Genomic DNA, 25,903 nt, shown 5'->3' with positions numbered 1-25,903 from the left:
GCAAACTATTTGGGAGCTTAACAAAGTGGATCCTCATTTTTAATGTCCTCAACACTGAAAATCTTTAAAGTGCTACGCATACTGCTGCTGTCAAAAAGAAAGGGAGGCATTTCAGATGAACACATCTCCCATTTCCAAAGAGGCCAGTGTTATACCCTAGCCCCCTATGGAACAAGTCAGTAGTGGCTGAACTGCCACCAGTTTTACCAGTATTTGGGAGAGACTGCTCCATGCTCTTGAGGAGGTTCTGATGCAGAAGCCATGTGTCCCACTGTAGGGGAGACCTGGAGCTCAGCTGGGGATACCAGACTGCAGAGCCAATCCTAGGGAACTGGCACTGTGTCCAGTTCTGCTAAATGGTACTTGTCAGATGTCTCTAATGACTTCAAAGGGATAGTGGTATGCTGACAAAACAGCTGTATAAAGGGGACTCAGCAAAACTGCTGTTTAACTCCTGTGACAAGCAGTGGCCTGTTCACAACTTTTGAAGAGGGGCAGGAGTGAGGGGAAGCTCCTGTACAAAGACTAAGTGGGAGAAGTGGTATTTTCTAGGCTCAACTGGCATAGATATTGCACTTGCCCATTTACAGTCTCAAGTTTCTCATATTTTTTTGTTTCAAAATATTTGTTGCAGTGAGGCGAAGTGCATGTGTGCTTCAAGGGGCCAGCAAAGCTTCCCACTCATGCTTTCCAAATCATCCTCTACAAGGAGATGCAGGTTCTCCAGTTTTTATTTGAGAGCTCAAATAAATCCTATCTACAGCTAATAAACAAGATACCCAGTTTAAAAACCAACTGAAAAAGTCTAGGAGTTCTGTTAAAGTTATGTTTTGTTTAGAAGCCACATGAACAAAACAAAATGCATCTTAGTGAAGAGGAAGTTAAGAAGCAAAGCCAGAAATGCAATGATTAAAATAGGGGAGAACTTCTGAGCTCTCATGAAACTTGGATCTTTCTCCCCTAGTTTAAGATGCCAATTGGCTACTGCTTTCCAAAATTTCCCATTCTGTGCAGAGTCAGGTCATAAATACATTGCAGATAAAGGACAGAGAACACCCATGATGTATCAAAAGCAAATTCATATAATGAAATCACCACACGGGCACATGCACTGTGAAACTTTACATTTTCAGATAGACTTAGGTGATACCAGATTCTTATGAAGAGAAGGTGCATTTATATGTATGACTATATGCATAAAGACATATACATGTGTGCTACATTGAACTGCTTGACATATTTATAAAATTGTAATCTTACAAAGACTCTAATCCAGAAGTCATTTATATTTCTAAATATAAATTATATTCAACTATAGCTTTAAATGTTTTTTATCAAAAAGATTCTGAGCCTTAACAGCTAAAAAGTTCCTTGGGAAAACCTGATGAAAAAGCTATGAGTTTCTCAATATGCACTTTTTAGAAGTGTGTATTTTTCTACAACACAGGTGGTATGACAGAAAAGCAGCCATTCATGTTACTGGTTTTGACCCAACTCTTCACAGGACAATGCCTGAGGAGACTTCATATCTGATTCTTTAATGTAGACAAATTTAATGCATCCTTTCCAAATTTCCATCTTCCAAATTCTCTGGAGGATCATTTGCTAGAGAGCAACCTTCTTTTTCATGCTTCAGGAGGAATTTAAAAGTAACGCAGTAAGATTTAATGGCTTCACCTCAATTAATTCTCATGGGAATCCCTACACACATCAGTAAATAGATAAGCAGCATTTCCCAAAGTAAGCCATGTTACCCTAGCTCTACTACACATGAAGTCCCATGCTTCAGTGAGAATAGAGCTATGACAACAATGAGCATGTTAGAAAACCCCTACCCTATAGCTTTCAGATAGATGTACTGCAATCTTCCAGGTGATTATACGAGCTATAGGTATCGCCTTCTAAAAACAAGTTTGTAAAGTTACTTATATGAAGGTTTAGCAGACAGAATTGCATGCTGGCTACCTGAGGCCGCTCAGGTGTTAACCAGTCTATTATTGCGTGAAGATGTTAGTAACTACATACAAAAAATTTGGCTGGTAACTTACCCGGATTCCTTTGTCCCCAGGTAGACCTTGTAAACCCTGAAATGCATTAACACAAAAAAAAAATATTTACATTAACACAAAAAGAAGGATGTGTGACCAGGAGTTTGTTTTTTCCATTTGTACCAATTGCTCTATGGTAAAAAAAAAACACACCACTTTTCCAGCAGACAATCTCCTCTTCTCCCCCATTAGACCATCCAGCTTGTAATACCATTACTACTACTACTACTGTATGGGTTCTTCAGATAAAACCCAAGTAGTTTAGATAATGCAGTTCTCTAAACTTTTTTTAAGTTTCTCTTGAAAGTTTTCACACGCAGCACTTTTAAAGCTGCATTAAGTGCTGCGTGTAAAAAGTTTCTCTTAAACTTTTTTCACTCCCTGAAAAAAACAGCAAACTTCCTTTTTTGTGTTAATCAATGAAGTAGCTCCAATTACACAAAACTAGAGCTCCAACACTAGTCCCATTTTGCAAAAAGTAATTCCAGAGGGTGTAATTAATCTCATTGAAGGCAGCTTTTGTCACTGCAATGACAAGACGGGGCCCTCTGAGACAGGTAGAAGGCAGGCACCCAAGCTGTGCAAAGATAAACGGGGCAGATGTTTTCAAAAGCAGCATACATATCCTGGAAGTCCCATGCAGCTTCTTTTGGTAGTTCAAGAACCAAAGTGAATTAACAGTTTCTTCTGTTCAGCTTGATCTGCCTCATTCTGAATCATTGCTCAGAAGCTACTGGGCAATTTCTGTTGCTCCCATAGGGTACCCAGGCTTGTAGCTTTAGTTCTTTAACAACTAACCTAGCTGAAATTGCAAATTCTATATTGTATCTTAAGCTATCAACCACAGCAAGGAAATGGGCACTTTAGATAACAAATCCCTGGTACTCCATTACTCACGGGAAGCCCTGCTGGCCCCATTGGTCCTACAACTCCAGGATCTCCTTTACTACCCTGAAATGAAGACAAAAGAGTAGAAATTATTACATTCCTATTCAGTACCAACAGGCAGCATAGCAGTGGCTACAGCAGCACTATGGAAGAAATGCATTTCAAAGCACCTAAACACCCCACAAGAATGAGATACTCAAAAATCAAGGAGGCCCAGATGATGGTCTAATATGCACAAGGAATGAGCATTTCCAGCTCTAGAAAAACCTAGAGGTTCTCTATCCCAGAGACATGTGGTATCTTCAAAGAAATTACAGAGCCTATGCTCTGTAACTATCATAGAATAGTTAGGGTTGGAAAGGACCTTAAGAACATCTAGTTCCAACCCCCCTGCAATGGGCAGGGACACCTCCCACTAAACCATGTCACCCAAGGCTTCGTCCAGCCTGGCCTTGAACACTGCCAGGGATGGAGCATTCACAAGCTCCCTGGGTAACCCATTCCAGTGCCTCACCACCCTAACAGGAAAGAATTTCCTCCTTACATCCAATCTAAACCTCCCCGTTTAAGTTTTAACCAGTTACCCCTTGTCCTATCACTACAGTCCCAAATGAAGAGTCCCTCCCCAGCATCTTTATAGGCCCCCTTCAGATACTGGAAGGCTGCTATGAGGTCTCTGCGCAGCCTTCTCTTCTCCAGGCTGAACAGCTCCAACTTTCTCAGCCTGTCTTCATATGGGAGGTGCTCCAGTCCCCTGATCATCCTCGTGGCCCTCCTCTGGACCTGTTCCAACAGTTCCATGTCCTTTTTATGTTGAGGACACACTTCTGATGCAAACTCACCCTTTCTCCTTTTGGTCCTGCTGGTCCTGAAACCCCAATTGGTCCTGGAGTACCCTGTAGTTGTAGGAAGGAAAACACATCAGGACATTTTTATTTCAGGGCCTCGTTAAAGCCAGAAGACACTGCTGCTCTTTTAGGAAAAAGCACAGCTGGGAAGCAGTCTGGTGACAGAAGACATCTAGCACCACTACAGCTTTCAGTATTGGTGGTGATGGGTTTGAAACAGTTGTAACAGCCAATTTGAAGAACATGAGAACTGCTATGTTAAGATCACACCCGCACCATTTTACAGAGCTTTATTTTTAATTTTGAAGCTATCTCTTGACAACTGTTACAGCAGGCATTTCTACCAGTTCTACAGGAGGGATTTTTTTCTCTCTAGTTTGTATCAGACAAGGTTGAAAGCTGTAGCAGAATAAAGGACATTTAGACACATAATAAGCAATTTTCTTTTTCTTTATTTCCTTACCTTCTTTCCCCCCCTAGAGACAGTTGAGTTGAACAAAAGCGAAAGAATTTAGTTACTTGGTGGCAGGCAGCCAGTCAGTTATGCAAGTTGAAAGACACCATGCTGCAGAGCTGAATGCAGGTGCATATATATGCAGATGCATTGTATGAGGAGTATCATTCAGTCCCAGTCCCTCTGTTCCCTTTTTGCCGTTTATGTCGCTCCACCAGGCTCTCAATTGTGCTAATGGGAAAAGCTAGTCTTTTTGCTAACCCTTTGACACAGGGGCCACCTCCCACAAGCATACCAAACTTACTTCCTAGTGCTGCTGAGAATTGCTTTGGCTTTGGGAAATTAGCCCAGTCAAAGCTTATCTTTAATATGGGCGATATAGCAGTTAGGCAATAGTCCTGGATAAGAAAAAGATTCAGGCACTTTCAACTCTCTACAGACTCCTTAAACTTGTTGTGAAATACTCCCCATTGGAGGGTCTCTTACAACTCTCCCAGACTACATTCTGCAATCTAGATAAAGTATAGCTTTTAAACTTGCAGTGTGCAGTGCACCCACCTAGCTACATAGTATAGGTGTTTGCCTTCCTTACCCTACATCACATATTTTTAAACTGGCAAGAACTTTGTTAAACATTTCAGTATTGGTCTACAATTCCTTCAGAGACCCTTGGTAAAGGGATATTTCTGGGGCCAATTACCTGCCTTCTAGGAAGAGCAAAGGAGGAAGCTTCTGGGGAAGTCTTACAGCTTTAAAAGAGAAAGGTCTTGCATGTTTTAATGTAAGCTTGGAATCCTTAGTCACCAAAGTAACCCCTCCAATGAGAGCAAGATGACTCATGGATCAGGAGAGCTTTTCAGAAAAGTTAAGATCTGCAGAATAGAAGTAGCTCATGCAACCACACAACTTCAACGTAGTGAAGGAAGAGAAAAAAATCAGACCCTCCTTAGGTTCATGCACATCATTGAAATCTTAATTGCCTGCACATACCCATCATTTTAAGATCATTTAGTGCCATGAAATACATCAAGATCTCGCCTGCAAAAAAATGTGCAATTTCCCAAAACAAGTTGGTGTATAAACTGCCATTCGGATTCAGAAGTTAGAGCAGCTGAATTGTTTCCAGTTACGCTGAGGAGGAGAAATTGCTTTTTCTTTTTAAATAGCAAAATGGATTGTACATAGGTGATGCGTGACTTCCCAAGAGGGATTAAAAATATTTGGCTCCTTTTAACAGGTGTTATCCAAGAATATCAGAATGGTTTGCAGAACCAAGTTGGCATTACTTGTCTCAGAATGAGTTTGACAGACTGAGAAGCTTAGGCACAAGGAGTTTATTTCCTTCACATTTCAGAGTCAGTTAGTAACAAGAGGTGGGAATCCTGCATCTTCCTGCTCCACTGTTAGGTGTCACTACCCCACAGATGTCTGTACTAGATCAGAACACACTCCACCATGCACTCCCAGGTATGCGGGACTAAAGAAAGTATGGGCAGAGTTGCTGAAGTTGCACGGCATTCTGCTGCCAAGAGGTGAAGGGCTAGTCCTGCTTGCAGAAGGTCTTTTGGATGCAAATTCTCCTCGTGGCGAGATGCTTACCACGTTATGGGTAGATACCTGTAAGCATACATGCAACCCAGGGCAATGCAGCCTGAAGTGCTATGTGTGAAAACAACGCACAAAGCTTTTTGCTGACAGGACAAAACACAACAGTATTATTATGCCTCAGACAAAACTGAAGAGCTACTGTGTGAAAAGGTGGCAAGCAAGATTACCGTGGAGAAAGACAGAATAGAAACCCCCAACAATAAAGAGGACAGGAGAACAGAGCATCATGGAACCATGCAGATGTTTCATTCATCTTGTTATTGAGATAAAGTGGAACAAGTAGACTGATCCCAGAATCAAGGCAGACTCATAGCATCAAAAAAGACAAGTATATGACATCAGTTCTCAGTCTAAGTTTAGCCCCACCTCCCAAGCCTGCTTTGGAGAAAAGAAGGTTATTCCTGGTGTAAACGAGACTCTGGTGGAAGAGACGAGACAAATCATGATACTGGGGAAGAGGAACATAGGGTAATGGAGAAATGGAACTCACCGGTGGTCCAGGCCTGCCGTCTAAACCTGAAGCACCCTGAACAGATGGGGGAGGGTTAACAAAAACAAGGCAGGAGGAGAGGGGAGGAGGGTGAAGGGGAAATGAGAGGGGAGAGGTGAGTGAAGCAGTGACTTGAGACAAACATATGCTTGCAATAAACAAAAATTAAGATCTCAAGGACAGGTGATGGTACTTAACAAGCAAACCAACAAAAACATAAAAACACTGAATACATATAATGTTGACCTGGAGCTTGCAACCTGTAACCTACTAACTTCAGATCCCCTTAAGAATGTATTTCTAAGAGGACACTTCTGAGCCAGTCTTGGCCCCTCCACAGCTCAGGAAAAGTTATGTAAAAAGCCAAGGGACCCTGGTTTCTCATGGGGCTCACTGCTGTAAGAGAACCAGGTAGTACATTCCCTGCCACACTGATAAACTTGTCAGGATAATTTCCGGGGCATCTTCTGTTCAGCATGTCAAAAGGAGCTCCTTCCTATATCCTGATACCACACAGGCTTGAGGGAATAACTGTTTACACAGAAAGTCTCCATTTGCATTTCTCAGGGAAAAATGGGAAATATGTTTTTACTTCTCACTCTTTCACAGAGGCACAATCCTTTGCATTCGAGCCTTCCAAAAGCACCCCTTTCTCCCCACTGGCTCTGCATGGAGCCACACAATATACTTGTGATAACCTCAGCTGAGTGCCTAGAGGTAGATGAGATGCATCCAGGCCCTAGAAGGTAACTGCTAAATAGCACAACTGAAAGAGGAAAACATTTTACAAACAAAGATATGCACATTTCAGCCAATGTCAGGGAAAAGGGATCTGGGTGATTGAACACAGGCTGACAAAGTCGCACAGTACACAAGATGCACTTTGTGGTGCTTATTTCCAGGCAGCACATTCAGGAAAGGGAGATGGTGTGCTCTGCCACCAGTGTTTTTTACGAGGAGAGAACTTGGGTGCTGGCAGAGCAACTGGGTGGGACTGAGTTACCACTAATTCATTATCAGCTGTTAGCTCAGACAGTGGGTGAAGAGGTTTTTAGCAGATGTGAGCTAAGAGCTTCAGAAAGTCTTCCAGTTTGTATCTAAAGCTGCTGTTCCTTGCTAAGCTAATCAGCGCACCAACACTAGTCTCATGTGACTGAGTTCACATAGAGCAGGGAACACAGCTTCCTTCTACTCTGTCGAAGAAAACATCAATTTCATTGCAGAAGTAATGGGAAAGTACTGGCTAGTGAAGAAGCTGGATGCATTCAGAGCCTCCAAGCTTCTGTACAAAGCTAAGCCCAGGTGGCAAATGGCAGGAAAGGTGTTTAATTTTCCATGTCTTTTTGACTTCTCTTTCTGGTCTTGCCCCATTGGCTTGAAGTGCAAAGAACCCACAGCAAATCTACTGCTGGTTTTTCCAGTTCCTGCCAGAAGCAGGAAGAATTAAAGTGATCACTGATCTATTTAACAGATTAAAAGATGAAGGTTCTGTGAAGAAATGGAGGCTTTAAATTTAAAAAGCAAAGGCACAGTTATTTATAGCTCAACTTTTTCTTTGACTTTACATATCAAATCGCTGTGTGCATCTCCTATTGAGGGATCTTTTTTCAGCTGATATGAGTTTGGCTTATAAAGTGCTGCTTGCTTCCTGGATACTTACGGGTAATCCCAGTGGCCCTCTGTCTCCTTTTTCACCCTGGGCACCCTTCTCTCCTTTCATTCCATCAATCCCTGCTTCCCCCTAAAGGAAGGATGGAGCAGAAAATAAACCCACCGTAACACCACTTATATAACAAACACTCTTCCCTTCAGGGAGTGCTGAAGCAACAGACAGAATACAAGAGGCAGCAGGGCAATGCTTTAGCCTGATTCTCTGCCCAATCTGAAGAAAGCCAGTATCAGTCAAATGACCTCTGTGTAAGCATGTGTTTTAGGTCCATGTCAGTAGAAGGAGATTCAAGCCCAGTGGGTAAAGATGCTCAAAAGACAACTGAGCCCACTTCTGTGTTGCTCTCTCTGCTGCTGCAGGGAGTGTCAGATAAAAATAAGTAACCAGAAGTTATCTGATAGGGTGGGTTTACATTTTAAGATGTGGGTTCATTGGAAATGAATGACAGGGGTCTATAAGCTTTGAAGAAAAATCATACTGAAATAATTTTTGGAAAGACTTTTGTAAATGCAAAGACATCAGTTTCAACATTTGGGGAAAAATAATTTCATCATTCCTTTTCCAACTGTGTTTGTAAAATTCTGCATAATAAATTACAAAGCAGGTTTTGTTTTATATATTACCATCTATATAATACATATAATAAAGTATTAAACAAAATACTCCTTTTTTCATAAATTCAAAATGCAACCCAAAGCTTTTTCCCCCCATTCCTGTTCATAAAACATTTTAAAACATTCTCTTGGTTGTCTTTCAAAACAGCAGTGTTAGAAGAACCAAGTTTGCACAGAAACAGTAAGCCTGCTTGTTGTACTCTTCTACAGCTCTAAGATACCACATTGCTGGCTCACTCTACCAGGACTCCATGTTTCCATTCAGCCATGCGTCACTGCCCTGGAGCATTGTTTGGCTTGATCACATACCTGGAAGAGTTGCGTGTTTCTGACATGTCTGCAAAGGGTATAAAATGCTCCTCCTCCCCACTACTGAAAGACTCACTACAAAAAGACTTATTACAGATCACAGAGATGAGACAAAAACTTCCACACACAGGACTCTCCTTGCACCTGTTAATCAAGCCTACATGGATCCTCTGTTCAAGGAGAAACTGGTGCAGTACTTCCTCTGCCTATAATCCAGCTCGTGCTGTGCCAGACTTTCACCTGTATTTCTTTGGCCCATACCCCAAAGACGACTGCATCCTACGGAAGCTTCCCAGACACTTGATAGCAGTAGCTAGTGAGTTACAGATAAGCAGGACAGATAACTCTATCTGTAACCAACACTTGGAGAAAAGATGCATCAGGCTAAATATACCACCCCCTTAGCACCCAGATAGCACTGGTAGCCAAATACTAAGCATAACAAGAGGAACTAAGACAATTTCCACATTTTCTAATCTTTTTCAAGAGTGTCAGGGGAAAACCGCAGCTCTCCTTGAGCATTTCCACCCAAATATTTTTTCATCTAGGTACCATTTTACAGCAGGCAAACCAATGGTGCAGGCTCAGTGTGAACATACTTAGATGGAGATGAAAAAGCTTCTCATCAATGAGAACAGTGGAGTTCTTGGGTGGTTTAACAGCAGAATTTACAGGGTGTAGAACTTGGCTAATTTTAAGCTAGAGCTCAATTACTTAGGATTATATGACAGGCTGTTCATCCCGCTGTACAGTCCTTCACTCTTCAGCAACAATTTCAACTATGTTCTCATGGGAAGATTTCCAAGGGCCAGTGACTTCCCAGTTCTCTGGGTGAAAACTACAAATGACCAGTTTTCTGGGTCCTAAAGTGAGAGCTGCTAATCCATTTCCTTCAAGAAAGTATCCAAAAGGACTTGTCCTCTTACCAAGGTGGAAGAAAAGTAACATTTGAAAGCTGGGAAGTGATTACTGAAGGGAATTCTTGCAGCTGGGACAATTCTAGTAAAGTTTCAGAATATAATGTTTTGCAGCCTTACCTTCGGTCCTGGGAGACCCTGAAGACCCTGTATTTGGGATGAGAGACAAGATATGAGTAATGTCCAATAAAATCCAGGTATCACAGTTCAGTCTGCAACATAGAGCTTTTGCTTTCTGTCACAGTGAGGGCACAAATGGTTAGCCTGAAGGCCTCTTGGTTTGTGTAAAGGGCACTTCATGTACTGTGCTCTGGTAATGAGGAAGCTCTCGCCAAGAACAACTTGACATTGGGCCAGGCTTGCTCTTAAAACCATTTCTATAGTTGATCCCTTTAATCCCACCCATCCCGTCTTGCTACTGTCTTCCCTTTCATCTCAGATTAACATAACCTTCTCTCTTAACCTACCCAGCTCATCATAACTCTGACCTACCCCGGGGGGGTGGTTTTGGAAGTGATACTAAGCACGTTCCTGTTTCAAGGCTGCAGTGTTCCTGGCTGTTTTCTCCACTCAGAATCCTCCCCAGAGAGTTCCTGCTTTATCCTCATTCCCCCAGTGCCTTGCACCTCAGGTGAATCACTCAGAACTTACTGGAGGTCCTGGCGGGCCTTGGGGTCCAGGGGGTCCAGATATCTAGAAAGCAATGCAAGAGAAGTCACTGTCATAATCTGCTGCCCTCAGAGGTGAAAGGGAACTGCTCAAAGGGGTAGCTGGACACAGGGTGGCCTGTGAAGGAGAGCTCTACCACGCTTGAAAACCTGGACTCTCTCTAAGTACTGCATTAGGAAGTGGCAGCAACCCAGGACAGAATGGCTGAGAAGCAGCAGCAGGACGCTGGGGAGGGTTAGGCAGCAGTTGCAGATATTTAGGAGGAGGGAAAGCAGTGATTTTTTTTCCAGATAAAGGTCCACTTCCACTACTCTACCAGTGTTCCTGCAAGGAAGCACAAGGTCAACAGATAGCAGCTGTTTCAAAACAGAGGAAAGAAGGTGGCTGGTTCCACACATGTGGAAGAGTGTATTGATATCCTGTGGGATTCCTTGCTGCAGGACGCTCCAAAAGCTAGGGGTGAGCTTTGAGAGGAGGACAGACAAGTTCAAGAACCCAAAATACATATATATGCAGACACACGTAAGTGTTGTTCAGGAAATCCCTTAACTGCAAATGCTGAGGAAAGTGTTTGTTATGCTTTCCATGATCCTCTGTTCTTCCCTAGGCATTCATTATTGATTGCTTGTCATGAGCAAGACTGTTCTTGTGTAAGGGAAAATTAGGGCATCAGGAGCTAGTTGTAGCTGGCAATTCAGACCCACAAGATGAAGCTTGCTGTCCTCAGCGAAGGGTGTGCCATAAGAGGGTGGGATGTGCTGGTTTTCAGTAGCACTGCTGCCAAATCCGCCCTCCCCTACTGCTGAGATTGCAGAAGGAAGAATGAGAAAGATGACCTACCGATTCTCCTGGATTTCCTTTGTCTCCACGCTGCCCAGGCTCACCCTTCTCTCCCTGCACACAACAACAGATCCTGTCACCACTAGCTGCCCTCTGGAGTCTCACTCCATCGGAAGCCATCTGTGAACCACCCATGTGCTAGCAAAGGAGGAATAGGAACATACCACGCATTTCATAAACAGCCTCCCTGCAACTCTCCTGCACCTCTGCTTCCAGAGCAGACACCCTACAAAAAGGGAGGGCTCTAGGAATGGTACCTTGTGGCCATGCAAGGAGAGTGCTACAGGACTTTGCTTGCCTTTCAGCAGCAGTGCCTTGACGCTTCTCTGCTGGACTACCACCTCCAAGGAAGGGACAGCATGGCAAGCAGGTCAGCAACAGTGTCATGCTGCCAGCAAACTAGGTGTCTCAGCTGACTTAGCCACAGAGGCTCTGGTAGCTGTCAGAGCCAACACCTCTGAACAGCAATGGGGGCAGATGCCCACCTAGCCCTCTGCCTGCTGCTGGAGACTGCAGACATTCAATGACACCTAAGCACCTAACCAAGGGGTAGTAGTCTGAGGCTCCTGAGATACTCAGCACTTTGGGAAATGAACCCTTCTGTGTTGCTCTATGTTGTTTTCTGCTTGTCAAGCAGGAAAGAGTAGCCTGTCTTTTTCACTCTTACTGTCAATCCTGGAAGTCCAGTGGGACCTGGCAATCCTGATGGTCCTGGCATCCCTTGATAACCCCGCTCGCCTTTCTCCCCAGTGGAGCCATCAAGACCCTACAGATCAAGAAAGATATGTGGATTTTTTGCAAGACTAAGTCAGAGAGACGTAAGAGACATCACTTCAAGAGCCAAGGCTGGCTCTGGTCATCCCAAGAACATGCCAAAACCCCAGGGAAGTGCAGGACTTCACTAGTATTGAAATTGGATGTCCAAATGATTGAACACCCTCCTGTCACTGTGGAAGTGCCAGTTCCCACAGTGGGGATGAGGTACTGCTTTCCTGCCTCCATGTTCTGCTCACAGTTATGCAGTTTGCTGGAGTCCATGCTTGAAGTGAGTCTCCAATAGCCAGCTGTTGTGACAGCAAGAGTTTTACCTTAGTTATCTTTTAGAGATGCAGAAACTCGTTGCATAAAACCCTCATGACTAGTGTTGAAGACACAGAAACTGGGACAGACTGAAGCTGTAAGACTGGGCACTCTCCCCCAGTTAGTGGCAGGGAGGTAAGGAGTTAATCCATGCAGTTGCCTTTCTAGGAGGCTGTGTGTACTGGCACCTCAGCTGTCTTGCTGACAGTCAGGCCTTCTTGCTTATAGTCACATTTCAGTTTAGGTAATACACCAGGCGGCAAGCTAGGGAAGTGACAACTGTGCCCAAAGAGCAGGGTAGGCAGCTGGGGACAGCCACTCCAGTAAGATGCACAACACATCTGCCAGGGAGCTATGACCTCCCTTCTGTATTGGCATACTTCATACAGTAACAATAAGGTGCCTCTAGCACCCGCCTCAGAGGGGCTCTGAGGTATCTGAGAAGCTCCAGGGCCTGCCCCATAACCTTGGATAGCCAACAATACTTCAAGAAGCTTCAATTTACTCACTGGTGAGCCAGCTTGTCCTGGCTCTCCTTTATCGCCCTTTTCTCCCATGACCCCAGTATGGCCTGGCTCTCCCTTTATTCCAGGGGGTCCATCCTTTCCTGGCAGTCCATGAGGGCCAGGGGGGCCCATTTCTCCAGGCTTGCCCCGTGGTCCCTAAAAGAAATCCACACAACACAAAGTGAAACATTTACAGATAAAGGTTACTCCTGCAGAGTGATTCCTCTTTCACTGCTCATCCTCTCACTCACAGTAATGTCCTTTGAGGAGCCATGGGCAGCACAAAGTAGACTTGCCATGCTATCACAGCCACTCCTTATAAGTTAGGACTTTGATAAATAAATGCTCATTTTTGTCAATCAAAATAATTTGTTCCCCTGTCTGTGGGAAAAACAACTGTGCGATATCAGTGACAGACATAGAACATACTAACTCCAGGTAAGACCACTGAAGAAAAGCAGTCCACAGAGGCATCATGCCTTACCTTTTCTCCGTCATGGCCTGGGGGACCTGGCAAGCCGATTTCACCCTGAAACACAGAATAGTTACTTTTGCAGTTTGAAAGCAGCTATTCTGACTCCTGCACAGCACTATGATGATGAAGGGTGGCCATTACAGAAATGGTCTGCAGGAACTCTGGTAACTAATATTCATAGGGAGAAAAAACAACACAGAAACCCCTGTTGAAACAACACATTGTGTGACTGCCTACAAATTCTACCAGCCTTGTTTTTTCTTGACAGTTCACAGCACCAGTGCTATAACATAGTCCCCAGCCAACACAACCCCTGCACAGAGATCAGTTACCATAGTTTCTTCCTAAATGGAAGGGCAAGTAGAAACGATCCTTCATCTTCCACATCTTTCACATCATTACTATTATGGGAAAAAGAGATCTTCAGGATGCTGTGCATGAGGGGGAGTGGAGAGGCCAGCAGGACAGCCTGATAGTGCTGGACAGGGGAAACAGGAATACTGGGGGGGGCTGGGAGGGGGGATTGTGCCTGGACCAGTCCCGTGTTTCCCTTAGCTCTAAGAGTACTGAACTGAGCAAATACCTTCTGTCCTGGAGGCCCTGGAGGCCCAGCCACACCTGGAAGTCCTGGGGGTCCCTAGATAAAGAAAAACTCATTTTCAGATTATCAACAGGGCTTTCATTTTCATGTTTTGAAACCAAACAGCTCTTCTGAGTTTAAGGGGAAACTTCAGGGGAATTTTCCAAGGGACTCCTAAAACAGTATTTGCTTGGGAAGCCAAGTAATGGAGAGTCCTGAGTGAGCAGCAGGCCAGTCCAAAGTGAGTTGTTGATATGTATGTATTTCTTTACATGTCCATTGAAAAAAATGAAAACGATCACAAATTATTCTTATCAACTGAAGACATGTCCTCCCATCCCACCACAGAAAGTGTCCACTACAGATTGCTCGTATAAGCTTTCTTTCAAGGTACCCAAAGCCTCTTTTTAATCTGTTTAAGTCAGCCCCACTTTGCTTTTCCCTGCTCCTTCTGGGCACTCCCTGTTCTGAGCAGCATGCATTGCCTCTTAAAGCAGACAAATTAAGGGCCTGATTAGAACTCAAGTGCCAAGACCAGAAGGCAAGATGAGCTCTTCCTTCAGCTGTCACCTGCCCCAACTTTAGCTCCCAAAAGCAAGAGCCAAATGTTTTAGCTGCACCTAAATTGTCAGGCCATCTGCTTCGGATGGACATATGGCTACTTGTTTAAAACCACACAGCAAAGCTCAGAACTCACCATCAAGGCCAGAGTTCGTATTTCCTAAGGGAAGAAAAAGAAAATCAGAATGGAAAACAGCCATTGGAAAGCTAAGCTTTTTCACAGATGCAGTTTGTTCTCCACTAACGTAACCCTGGCCCAAATGAGCAAGGAGCCCACAGAGTGAACAAAAGCAAAACCACAAGCTCTGAGCCCCATGGAGCTGCTATACTATGAGTTCACCTTTTTCCAAGTAGAAGTCAGGCTAATCCAGAGCTGGGCACAGGCTCGCTCACCGCACATCATCAGTGCACATTTCTGAGGAACCTTTGCAGTCCTTTTATTCACCATCTACCTCATGTCATGGGCCCACTCTTGAGGGGATTCACATGACCTCTACATCCACCAGTGTTAATGTATCAGCCAAGTAAGGTGAACAAGTATTTACCAGAACACTATATGTAGTGAGCTGTGGGATAAAGAGGACTATGGAACAGCCAAGTACTTCCCTTTGCTGCTACTGCCAAGGAAGCAAATCCACATTGTTCCTAGTTGTCTGCATCCCCTGGGAAACAGTAAACACCCAGCAGACACCTAATGGCACAGAAGGGCAGTTGCTCACCTGGAGAGCTTCACTGATGTTACCATCATAGTCCATCATTTCATCCTTCCCAGGCTCTCCTTTGGGGCCCTGCAAAATACCAGCTCTTTAGTCAAGGCCTGGGGATTGCCCTTCCCATGGGGTACTCAGAGCTGGTTCACTCTGAAAAAGGGGTTCTTACAAAGGCCTGTTTCATGAGCCTTCAGTTTTTAATTCATTAAACAAAGCTCTTAAAATCACATTTCATAGAGGAAATACTACGGAAGTGTGGCTACATAAGCCTAGATCACCACCATGCCATGATCACCAAATCTGGTAGAGGCCAGAATCCAGGAACTGGATTGTCAGACGTGGGCATGCACCAAACACCCTCCTGCTGCCCTTTCCTGGTATGCCAAGGGCCTGAGTTCATACTGGGATGTCCAAATCCATACCCTCCTACAAATCAGCAGAGCAGTCATCTTGAAGTGGCTCAGAAGACTTTTATCTGCTAAGGTGGGGGTGTCTTCTGATGAGGGCATGTAGTGGAGAAATGTCCTGTCTCAAACTTAGACAATGCCCAGCTACAAGAACATTTAGTGACACTGGGAACACCTGTGAAGGAGGCAGAAGCTCAGTCTAGACTGTCAGTGTGGCTTCACTGTCCTTAGACCCCTTTGAAGGGCCAAAACTCTTGAAGAGTATTCTTGCAGGGACACCTACCCTTGGGCCCATGGGTCCCTGATCTCCTGGTGAACCAGGTTCCCCCTGTAAGAAGAAAAACATGCTGTTAGCAAAGCCTATCCCTTCACTTGCTTGAACTCCAGGAATGGTTGATCTCTGCCAGTTCTCTGAAGCACTCTGGGACTAGACAGATAAATTTTTAAATGTCCCTTTTCAGCTAAGTTTTGTACACATAGGAACAAATCTGTAGATCCTGAACCTGGAGCTGTTTTGTGCAGAAGCACTCTGTACCTTTTGCCCCTGTGACCCTGCAGTACCGGGCCGGCCAATGTCACCAGCTTCTCCCTGAGAGAAAGAGAAAAGGAAAAGGATGGAATTGTATTGTGTAGACGGGGTGTGATTCCACTGCTGGCTTTGCATTTCCAGGAGGAAGAACTGACTCAGCTAAGTCTCCCTGCTGTGTGTCCCTTTCTCCTCAGTAATCCAAATCTCCTGCCATGACTTCACACTAGGTGCCATTCTCTTCTACCCAGTACAGAAGGAGTATCCAGCGTAAAGGAAATCACCCAATTCAGAACCAAATCAGTGGACAGGAGAGCTGTTCCAAGGACATCTGAGACTGGAAGTTCTGGGCATCCTTTGCCAAGGAGCAGGATTTAACTGCTGCTGCTCCTTGAGGAGATAGAAGAGGAAGGGGAGAGGAGATTTGGAGGGCCTCTGTCCTGCCTCCCTGTGTCCATCCTGCCTCAAGTGACACAGGGACTAGAGCCTGTCATTGATTCTGAGCAACTGGTTTCTCGCAGAGCCTAGAGGGGAGTTATTTGAGTACAAGGAGAGTATTTTCCGCACAGAAACAGAGTTCACAAATTCTCTCACCTTCAGCATTTAGAACAACAGAACCAAAACACTGCAGAACCTGATATCCCTTCAGAAGGTAATCAGAGGTAATCACAGATTAATGCAACCTTTGCCCCTTCCTATACGCCTTGTGTTCAGCACAGTCCCTCACAACACATAAATCACTGGAAGAAAAAAAAACCACTCACCTTTGGTCCAGGAGGCCCAGGCAGACCTGGAGGGCCAGGTTCTCCTTTACCTCCCACCAAGGCATTCTCAGCATTTCCTTTCTCTCCCTGTTTCCAAGGAAGACCAAGCCATGTGTCACTTCTGTCTCTCCATCTCCATAATTTCACTTGCCAAACTGTTGGCTTAGACAGACAGGGCCCAAGACAAGGTCCATCAGACCAGAAACATCACTTGGCCCAGAGCCACCAGCTCTCCAGGAACCAGGGCAATACTGTTCTGCCTGGGGCCTCCACCTAAGAGCCCTGCCAGCAGCCACAGCTATCATCATCCCTTTGGCTGCAGTGCTGTATATCGGTCCTTATTCCCTAGGGCCATATAAAGCTGCCTATGGGTAGACCTCATCCCCCAGCCTCCAGTCTGAACACAACTTTTTTCTTCTCCTGTTGAAATTGAGCTGATAAAACCACCTGATAATGGGGTTTTTGGCACATCTCCCTCTGAAGTCCCTCAACCCCCATCCCTCCTGAAATAAATAATCAGAGAAGATACAAACCTTGGTGCCAGGGAGTCCCGGCAGCCCAGGGTCACCGGCTCGTCCTTTCTCACCCTGTTGGCAAAACAGACGTTGTTGGGTCTGACTGCAGGCTCTCCATCCTGGAGGAGCAGCCAAAGGCTGAGCTGCTTCTGCTTTCAAACCCTCTTTCTCTTCCCCAGGGGATTTTATTTTAGGCATAGATAAGGCATCCTGCAGCAATACCTGCTTAGCATGGGGAATGTTTTCTCCTGCCTTTTTGACTATCTCTGCACATCATTGCCATTTTTCTCCAAAGGAAAGTAAGTGGAAAAGGGGTCCAGGATCCGTCACTGTGCATCTTCCTTATCACTCTGGTCTGCTAAATCCTTTTCCCTGTCAGTCCTTCAGCACAGGCTCTCCCCATTCCATATAACCAGACATATTGTTGCCCAGGGTGAATTCTAGTTGGAGGGTAGGACTTTTTCCATGCCCTGAGTTCAGCTCTTTAAACAGGAACTGTTCACTGCTTGAGTCCATCCGTTTTCACCCCTCCTTATACCCCTGTGAATTACACTGCTTTGGTTTGGCTAAGATCTCACAATCAACATTTCCACACCTCTTCCAAGGGGCATTTCCCGCTCCTGTTCCCTAACTCCAAATCCCAGTCTCATCATACTCTTAAGAAAAAGCAGCCAAACTCAGTGACACATACCAGTTGTGAAAAGCAGTGAAAACTGGAGTGGCAAAAATGGCAAAGACAGGAGATGACAGTGTAAAACAATGCCTGGAGAGCAAGGCCTGCAGGCTGAGCTGCATGAGGCACTATGGAGTATGGAGGATGCCGTTGGGCAGGAGCAATGGAGGCCATCTAGCATTCACTTGGTGAAGTGACTTTGCGTAGTTTGCCATAACATCTGGGTCATCTTTTGAACATTTGAGCTTAATTGGGCTGAAGTTAAATTCTATCCAGCCCATTACATCAAGCTGCTAAACCCATGGTTTTCAGCTACAGTGTCCTGTTTGGGAGCCTGCATTTTGCCAGGACAGAGTGCTATCAGAGGTTTCTGCTACCACGAACAGCAAATGGATCATTGGAAACAGGTGTGCTCTTACCTGCAATCCTCACACCTCTAAGACTTAAAAACTTGTACAGATTACATAGAACAATTCAAACCTCTTTCCCTCAGCAGGTGCTTAGCTGTCTCTACAACAGCAGCACAATGGATCAGCAGGTTAGCAAAGAGTTCTTCCCATTGTCTGCAGAGGCTGGTGCTGCACACCAGTCTCATCAGAACTCAAGGGCACACATCTGACATGCAGGGGACTTGCATCAATGATCCACAAATAGATATGCACTGGTGGCTGCATGGAAAATAATTAACTACCAGCAATCTTATTTTTTCAGGCAATTCTAGAGTGCAGTGACCCATTTCTTTAAGGTAATTTGGCCTCCAGCCACCTGTAAGACCCCTACTCAGCTTTACTCCCCTACCACAGCATGCACACTGCTACCATAAATTAATGCTTTTCTCCTTGGAAAGAAGGAAAACATTTGCAGGACCTCATACCCAAAGAAAAGGGTTTGCCTTTGGTGTTTTTGTAAGGATATAGTCTCTAATCCTGTCTTGGGCCTCTGTGGGTCCCTGATCCTGCCTTACTCTGCTTTTGATATCCTACTTTTCATTCAAGGACTAGTTTTCCATACACATGTCCATACTGGCTACTGAAAATAGTGTAAAGAAGCTGATTTCTTGAAGAGGGAGGCCAGATTACTGAATCCCTGTTCAGGCTGTTATTTCTGGAGTTAAAAGATGCAGCACTGTCCTTAATCATTCCCAGAGCAAGACTACATCCCAGGCATCTCATGCTGCCCTGCCTGCCACCAGCACCCCTACCTCCTGCAAGCAGGAACACGCAAACACACTTCACCAAGGGGGCAAGATCCAGAAAAGGACACATAATCCCCTTCAAGCACAACAATGCCACACAAAGCAGGCTCCCGCCAGCTCCTGCTCACAGGGAACACAGCACAGCACTGCCAGGACATCAAGCCCAAACACACAATGTCCTACCCGCTGCCCCTTCTTCCCTGGCAAACCTGGGGGGCCCATCCTCCCTGGAACTCCAGGATCTCCCTTTGTGGGGAAGAAAAGAGACAGAAAATGTGTCTGTTATATGGCTGTCGCATGCTGTAACATAACCCAGTGAGCCTCAAACAAGAGGTACCAGCTGTTCAGAAGCCAAGCTGGCTGCTTAGTGATGGAGAGTGATGGGGTATTTTTGTACCATGCCCACCACAGGAACTCAAACCAGGTCACGCTAAACGGAGACAGGGGGGCTGTGCAGGGCAGTTCATATGGTACATTGACAGATAAACAGCCCCCCTGTTTGGGAAGACTCCTGGTGGACACAGAAGTACTGGGAGGCAGAAGGGGACAAAGGAAGGAGGAACATACTTACTAAACAAAGTGTGCTGTGCATATTTTGTGGAGTAGCGGGGAAAAGAAGAAATCAGCTGGAGAGTATTCCCATAAAGACAGACAGGGGCAGGAGGAAGGTAATCTGTTTGCAGTATTGCCCCCCTCTCACTTGACATCACTGTATGCTGCTGCCATTTTCCCTACACTGGCAGGTATCATTATGACCTGGATTTGGGCACTGGGAAGTACAGAGCCATTGCTCAGCTACCTCAGCTGCTCTGGGAGGGTAAAAAAAAAAACCACAAACCAACCAGAAGTGCAGGCTCAAAGCAAAACCTTCTCTGAGTACCTTTTCTCCTGGAGTCCCGGGCTCACCCTGGTGAGGAAGAAACAGGAAAATAAAGTGAAAAAAAATGGAGGAGAGGGTAAAAAACCTGCTAGAACAATCAGACTGGAGGAAAGAACATTCATCTATGGAGGCCTTGGGTTTTAAATAAAAGCATGAGGATACTCTAAATGCATACTAGTATTTATGCCTGGAGCTTAGTTTATCTTCATTAGCCAGCTGTAAGAAACTGCTGTAAGAAACCAGCAAGGCTCAGACAAGTGGCTTTTATAAAACGAAGTAACCATCTTGCAGTATTTTGAGAGAAGGTTTACCAGGTACAAGAGAGCATAGTAAGACAAGACCCATCTCCAGCATTAAGGAATTTGCCAACTCTTAGCTCTGTGCGCACAGGAGCAGAGCAAGGCTGTGGTTGCAGCTGGGGTTAGGGGGAGACTGTGTTGATATGGGATCAATGTGGCATGAAGGAGGAAAACCCTCCCCACCAGCCCTGGAAATAACTTCTTTGTTTCTGTCTTTTTTTTCCCCAGCAGCTGGAAGAAATCTGGACACCAGGTCGTTGTCTTGTTGCACATCTTGGATCCCCAGACAACTTCTAGCCCCAGTCTGCACCTGGCCCTTTGCTCTGTTGCCATCCTGACACTGCTGCGGAGTACCTACCACGAGTTCACCAGTTTCTCTGCTTAGAGAGTTATGGGGTATCAGAGGTGCCGCTGGAGACCGGTCTAGTATCTCTGCCAAACACAACAGCAGTTCTGATACTCCCCTTTAGTGGGAGCTGTCCGATCATTTTCCTGTGCCTTACGATCCCTTAATTCCAACCCTTGCTTTTAAGCGTGCCCTACTTAAGCCATTGCAGAGGAGTGTAAAACTCACCTTCATCCCTGCGGTGGCCACCCCAGGAGCACCCTGGCAGAGAGAGAAAAGACAGGAACACCTTGTTTGAAATTAATCGGACACAAGCTTTTAAAAACAAAACAGTATCAGCCAAGTGGAAGTATAAAGGAGAAACCCACATCTTTTCCTTTCCAAAACTCAGCAGTAACGCTGTAATGCCACACAGCACGCATCCTCCTTCCCTGTGTAAGTCGTTCACCTATGATATTGGCTCTGCTTTCAAAAGTGCTCTTCCAAATGCAGACATCATGAGCACAACCCAGCTAAGACAACCGACAACCAGATTTCCACCACCGCCACCACACCCCCCCCCCCCCCCCATTTTAGTCCTGCAAGTGAAGCAAAGGCCAACTAGCAGAACAGTGTCAAATAATTGAAGAATGCAAAGACAGAGGCCCAGACAACTAGTTCAGCACTTGATCCCAGACACATCTGTTCAAGCCCCCTGAGAAAGGCTAGCTTGTACCCCAGAGCATTGCTCTTGCTATTTCCCCTCATTCTGTTTTAAACAAACCCTGCAGTAAAATATTTTCAGCAAAGCTCTGAAGCCAGCCACCTTAGAGGAAAAAAAAAGACTTCCAATCACTGCAATTGAGGTGTCATTCTGCAGTGCAGAGCAAGCCACCACCACGAAACCAGAGTCCAGCAATCTGAGAACCCTTAGGAGGCAGCTGCTCCCACAGGGACAGTCACATTTCCCTCGACAGCATTGATGCAAAAAACAGGTCTTCCCTATCAGCCCTTTGCTCTGAAATCTCTGTATGCCCTGTGTTAGTATTAGTTAGATCCTGGTGAAAGGTCCAGTTATAAAAGCAAATATGAGGGATAACAAAAGTCTAAGAAGAGGAGAGGAGGTGAAATAGTGTTAGAAGTTGGGAAATGAGAGCGCTTGGGATGTAGCACATGAGGCAGAGGGGAGGACTGGAAGCCAAGTTCATAGTGAAAAGAGCTTAAAAAAGTTCAAACAAGGAGGAGTGGGGAGCCAGAGAGCAGCAGGATCATACCTCTCAGCTTTCTGAAACAGAAATCAGGGACAAAGCTAAAAAACACAAGGACAGAAGATGGAAATCAGGGATTCTATGCAATAAACAGGGGGAAAAAAGCATTCCAGATTCTCTCAGGGGTCAGTAGGTTTTTAGTGAATACAGGCTAGTGTCATGAAAGGAATTACGTGCAGCATTTGGCTTAGGTTAAGATTTCACAGTGCATTTGGGATGCCTGTTTCTCACTCTTTGGCCTTTAAATGGCAGTGAATGTGGATGATGTTATTCTCTAGTATTTATCTTGAAACTGCAGTGCACACACATGCAGGCTTGCTCACACACTGACCCTGATTCATTGCTGCATTAGTCCAGGTTCGCACTTGTATAACCCTACCAATGGCAGTGGGCTAACACAAGCTGCTGAAGGCTGTAGCAGTTGCTTGGGACCCTCAATTTACAAAACACCAATCCCCTAGAAACATCAGCAATTGGCTGCTCTCAGTAGCATAAAGCATTAAGAGCCTGATGTTGCAAGACATCATCAGACTGGGCATGCCATTTGCTTTGTAAAACAGTTCCCCCAACATCTCCTTTGTAAATTAGCCCCCCTATTTTGCAATTTTGAAGCAGAAAGATTTCAGCTGAGGATAGTAATTGACTAACAGACACACACACAAATCCAGATGATGCTTGTGCATCAGGGACAGTCAATTGGTATAGGTGAGAACAGGCAGACAAGCATCACTCCACTGTTTACGAGGTACCTTAGTGCCATGTCTTCCTGGCAGCCCTGGCATGCCTCTCTCCCCCTGGAAGCAGAGCAAGAAACACATAGAAAGAGAGAAAGAGAAAGGAGATGAGTCCCCCCATGGCTCTGTGAGGAGTGCCCAGGGCATAGGTGATGAGAAAGCCTCCTGGGTGAGATAAGGCACAGCCCGTTTCCCCACCTGACTCTCAGCAAGCTGACTGCTCTGGCCAACACCATTTCCTATCACTGGTACCTCTCAAACCTGTTGTATACAGCAGGACTGACCCTGCTGGAGTGCCACAGCAACAGTGCTGGGTACAAACTGCCTCTGTATCCTCCTACCACATACCATGCCATGGTATTCTACAGAGGATGGAGTCACTCAGTCTGCAGTGACTATAGGACAAACAAACTCATCTGGAGAAAGGGTTGCCTTGTATTGTTAGCCTGAATTTTATCTGGTGATAACTGAAAATTAATTATCTTCAGACAATCTGCATACTGCTGTTACTTTGCTCTTGGTGTTTAGTCCTTGCTTGGAAGGGCTGTTCAGCAGGAACATACGTACATGCTTTTTAAAAAGCACTTTTTTTTTTTGCAATTGTGTCACACTGCAAACTGCATTTTGTAAAATACTGTCTAACACCACAATATACACGACTTAGGCAGTGTGGGCACCTCCTACCCTATGCAGCATACTTAACTATGGTATGCTTATCTGTAAGAAAAATAAAACTATGATTATGAATGCTTTGTACCAGAGAAGTGGGAGCCCTCCCTCCTTCCCAATTGTGTTCCCTGATTTGTTTTGGTGGTTTTTGGTTTTGTTTTTGTTTTTTTCTGTGGTTATTTTACTTTTCTCTCAAGTGAGACCAAGCAAGGAAAATCAGTGCTTTCTGCTGGGAGGCACCCCCACTGCTTGCAGAGGCTGGCCCCATAGAGCAGCCCCGCATGTGAAAGTAATTCCCCATCCCAGAAACTTGCCTGGAAGAAATTGCCTGCCTGAAGAGCTGTTTAATTATTTAGCCCTGCAAAAGCAAAGCCACCTCAGAGAGAGGTAGCCCCTTACAAGGGGCAAGTTACAGAGCAACCACCCTACTCTGCATTTTCTGATGATGGCTTCAGCTCGCTTGCACAGCCCCCACTGGCACGGCAGGATCACACAGAGCTAATTAGAGAGCAGGACCAACAAACATGACACTGTACCATTAAAGAGCAGAAAGAAAACCTCAGAGGCAAACCCAGAGATTAAGCAGGAAAAACAGCTCTCCAGAACCATTTTAAACCCTTGCACATTTGAAAACTGTTGTAATAGAGTAAGTAGCTACTGGTCTGATCCTTCTGGGGTCCCCCATTGCCCTTTGGGCTGCACAGAGTGCCACAGACATGCAGCAGCAGCTCACCAAAACCAACACTGGAGTGGTGTAACCAAGCCAGAATCTGGGAAACACCACCAAAGGTAGATATGAAAGGCAAAACTCCCAGCACAGGTCCCCACTGGGCTCCAGGAAGGCATTCAGCAGCACCGCCCTGCCCTCCTGAGCTTTAGACTGATTTAGGAAATACAACTCAGTCTATCTGCGAGAGTTAGGCTGAACCCTTCCCATCCAACACAGAAAGCCCTCATACTTTCTTCCTTTACACCTGATGTGTGCAGCTTTATATCCACTGGGTGCCAATCATAACAGAGCATGCCCCATGCTGATCAGTTCACTAGCAATGCTGGCTATGGGTTGCCAGTTATAACAGAGACCCGTTCGGTTTTGCTCCTTGCTGTAAAAGGCATATTATAATGGGGCATATTGAGCAAGGCTGTGGGCAGTTTCTTTACTGTTCTTTTCTCAGAGAATGAGAAAAAGCCTCATCCTAAGGACCGTTAAAAAAAAAAAAAAGGAAAGAAAACATCAGCAAAGCTGAATGTGATGTCTGGGCTGGGTGGCAGCGAGTCAAACACTTCTTCCAATCACCCAAGTGATCACATACACTGGTTGTCCTATGGGACACAGACATAGATCTCAATATGACCAAAGTACAGAATAAAATAGCTAAGAGAGAAACTATGTTGTGTTGCATCTGACACTAGGTGGGGAGAGGCTATTAAAGAACAAGGGGTCTGTGTGAAACTAGCAAGCTTCTTCAGGCTTGAAATGTTCTTCACTGCCAGCAAAAGCAGTGATACACTATGCAAAATTGGTCACTACAGCTAAATTATGAATCATAGTATTTGGGGCTCCTCAGAGAAGGCAGAATCTAGCCCAGGTAATTGGATCCAAAGGTGGAAGCATTAAGAGCCTTTCAGAATCCCAAGCAATCCTCCTAGGTGGCAGGATAACAGAAAGAAGCAATTTCCAAAGACAACAAATCCATGCATTGTCAGATGCCCAGGAGCAGCTACTGGGTGATGTCTGGCTTCTGATTTAAGGGTACCTCTGCACTTCCCTTTCAATTCCTCTGAGTGAAGAAAGGAAGTCGAGAAAAGTGATCCTGACAATGACAAATGAAAGTGTGTGAAAGAACAGGCTACTTTGGCACTGGGGAGGTGCCACTTTGGAGCTGATTCAGTATCACAAAAGGCATGGCAGGTTTCATCTCCACTATTTGTGAAGTAGGATAGTAAGGGCCCAAGCAGCGAGAGCATGTGCCCAGGGTCACCTTAAGTTGTTACTCTCTACATAGAACAGGGAAGGCTCTCACCTGTGGATGACCCTGAGACATCACTGGAAGACTTGGGAAACTTCCCCTTTGCCCAAATGAAGTGTTGATTATCCCTTGTGTGTGCTAGCAGTGGAAAAAGATAGTACAAGCAAGCAGGGTGGAATACAGCTTCTCCTTCCAGCCTTTTCTCCCTCCCAAGCCATGCTCTAACTTCAGTCTTCTATCCAGTTCAGCTTAATGTGAGAGCACTTGGCTGCTGAGGCAGCAGCAAATTCTGTCTCAAAACGCATGCGTTCTGGGTGCAATTCTGCTTTCGCTTACACTGGCACAAACTGGAAGCAACACCTTTGTGCTCAATGGAATTACACTGATATGAAGATGGACATGTGGAAACCTT

The 25,903-nt window shown here is 45.2% G+C and overlaps 1 protein-coding gene across 1 annotated transcript in view; it reads right to left on the bottom strand.

Annotated features, from left to right (window-relative positions):
- Positions 1–25,903, bottom strand: part of COL13A1 (collagen type XIII alpha 1 chain) — a 129,553-nt gene that overhangs the window by 9,270 nt on the left and 94,380 nt on the right. The window contains exons 24-45 of the mRNA XM_057403293.1: positions 22,868–22,912; positions 21,100–21,132; positions 20,227–20,253; positions 19,530–19,592; positions 17,497–17,550; positions 16,964–17,050; positions 16,209–16,262; positions 15,957–16,001; positions 15,276–15,344; positions 14,693–14,716; positions 13,999–14,052; positions 13,425–13,469; positions 12,944–13,096; positions 12,022–12,120; positions 11,355–11,408; positions 10,497–10,538; positions 9,966–9,992; positions 7,997–8,077; positions 6,337–6,372; positions 3,779–3,832; positions 2,946–2,999; positions 2,049–2,084 (exon numbers count right to left, since the gene is read on the bottom strand). Coding sequence (XP_057259276.1) covers positions 2,049–2,084; positions 2,946–2,999; positions 3,779–3,832; positions 6,337–6,372; positions 7,997–8,077; positions 9,966–9,992; positions 10,497–10,538; positions 11,355–11,408; positions 12,022–12,120; positions 12,944–13,096; positions 13,425–13,469; positions 13,999–14,052; positions 14,693–14,716; positions 15,276–15,344; positions 15,957–16,001; positions 16,209–16,262; positions 16,964–17,050; positions 17,497–17,550; positions 19,530–19,592; positions 20,227–20,253; positions 21,100–21,132; positions 22,868–22,912 — 1,236 coding nt within the window. The remainder of the gene's footprint in view (positions 1–2,048; positions 2,085–2,945; positions 3,000–3,778; positions 3,833–6,336; positions 6,373–7,996; positions 8,078–9,965; positions 9,993–10,496; positions 10,539–11,354; positions 11,409–12,021; positions 12,121–12,943; positions 13,097–13,424; positions 13,470–13,998; positions 14,053–14,692; positions 14,717–15,275; positions 15,345–15,956; positions 16,002–16,208; positions 16,263–16,963; positions 17,051–17,496; positions 17,551–19,529; positions 19,593–20,226; positions 20,254–21,099; positions 21,133–22,867; positions 22,913–25,903) is intronic.

This window comes from Pezoporus wallicus, unplaced genomic scaffold (genome assembly GCF_028554395.1).
Source record: "Pezoporus wallicus isolate ANWC-B61680 ecotype Strahan unplaced genomic scaffold, APGP_CSIRO_Pwel_v1 contig_4264, whole genome shotgun sequence".
Taxonomy (NCBI): Eukaryota; Metazoa; Chordata; class Aves; order Psittaciformes; family Psittacidae; genus Pezoporus; species Pezoporus wallicus.
Note: the sequence above shows the minus strand (reverse complement) of the source record. Positions and strands in the feature narration are given on the sequence as shown.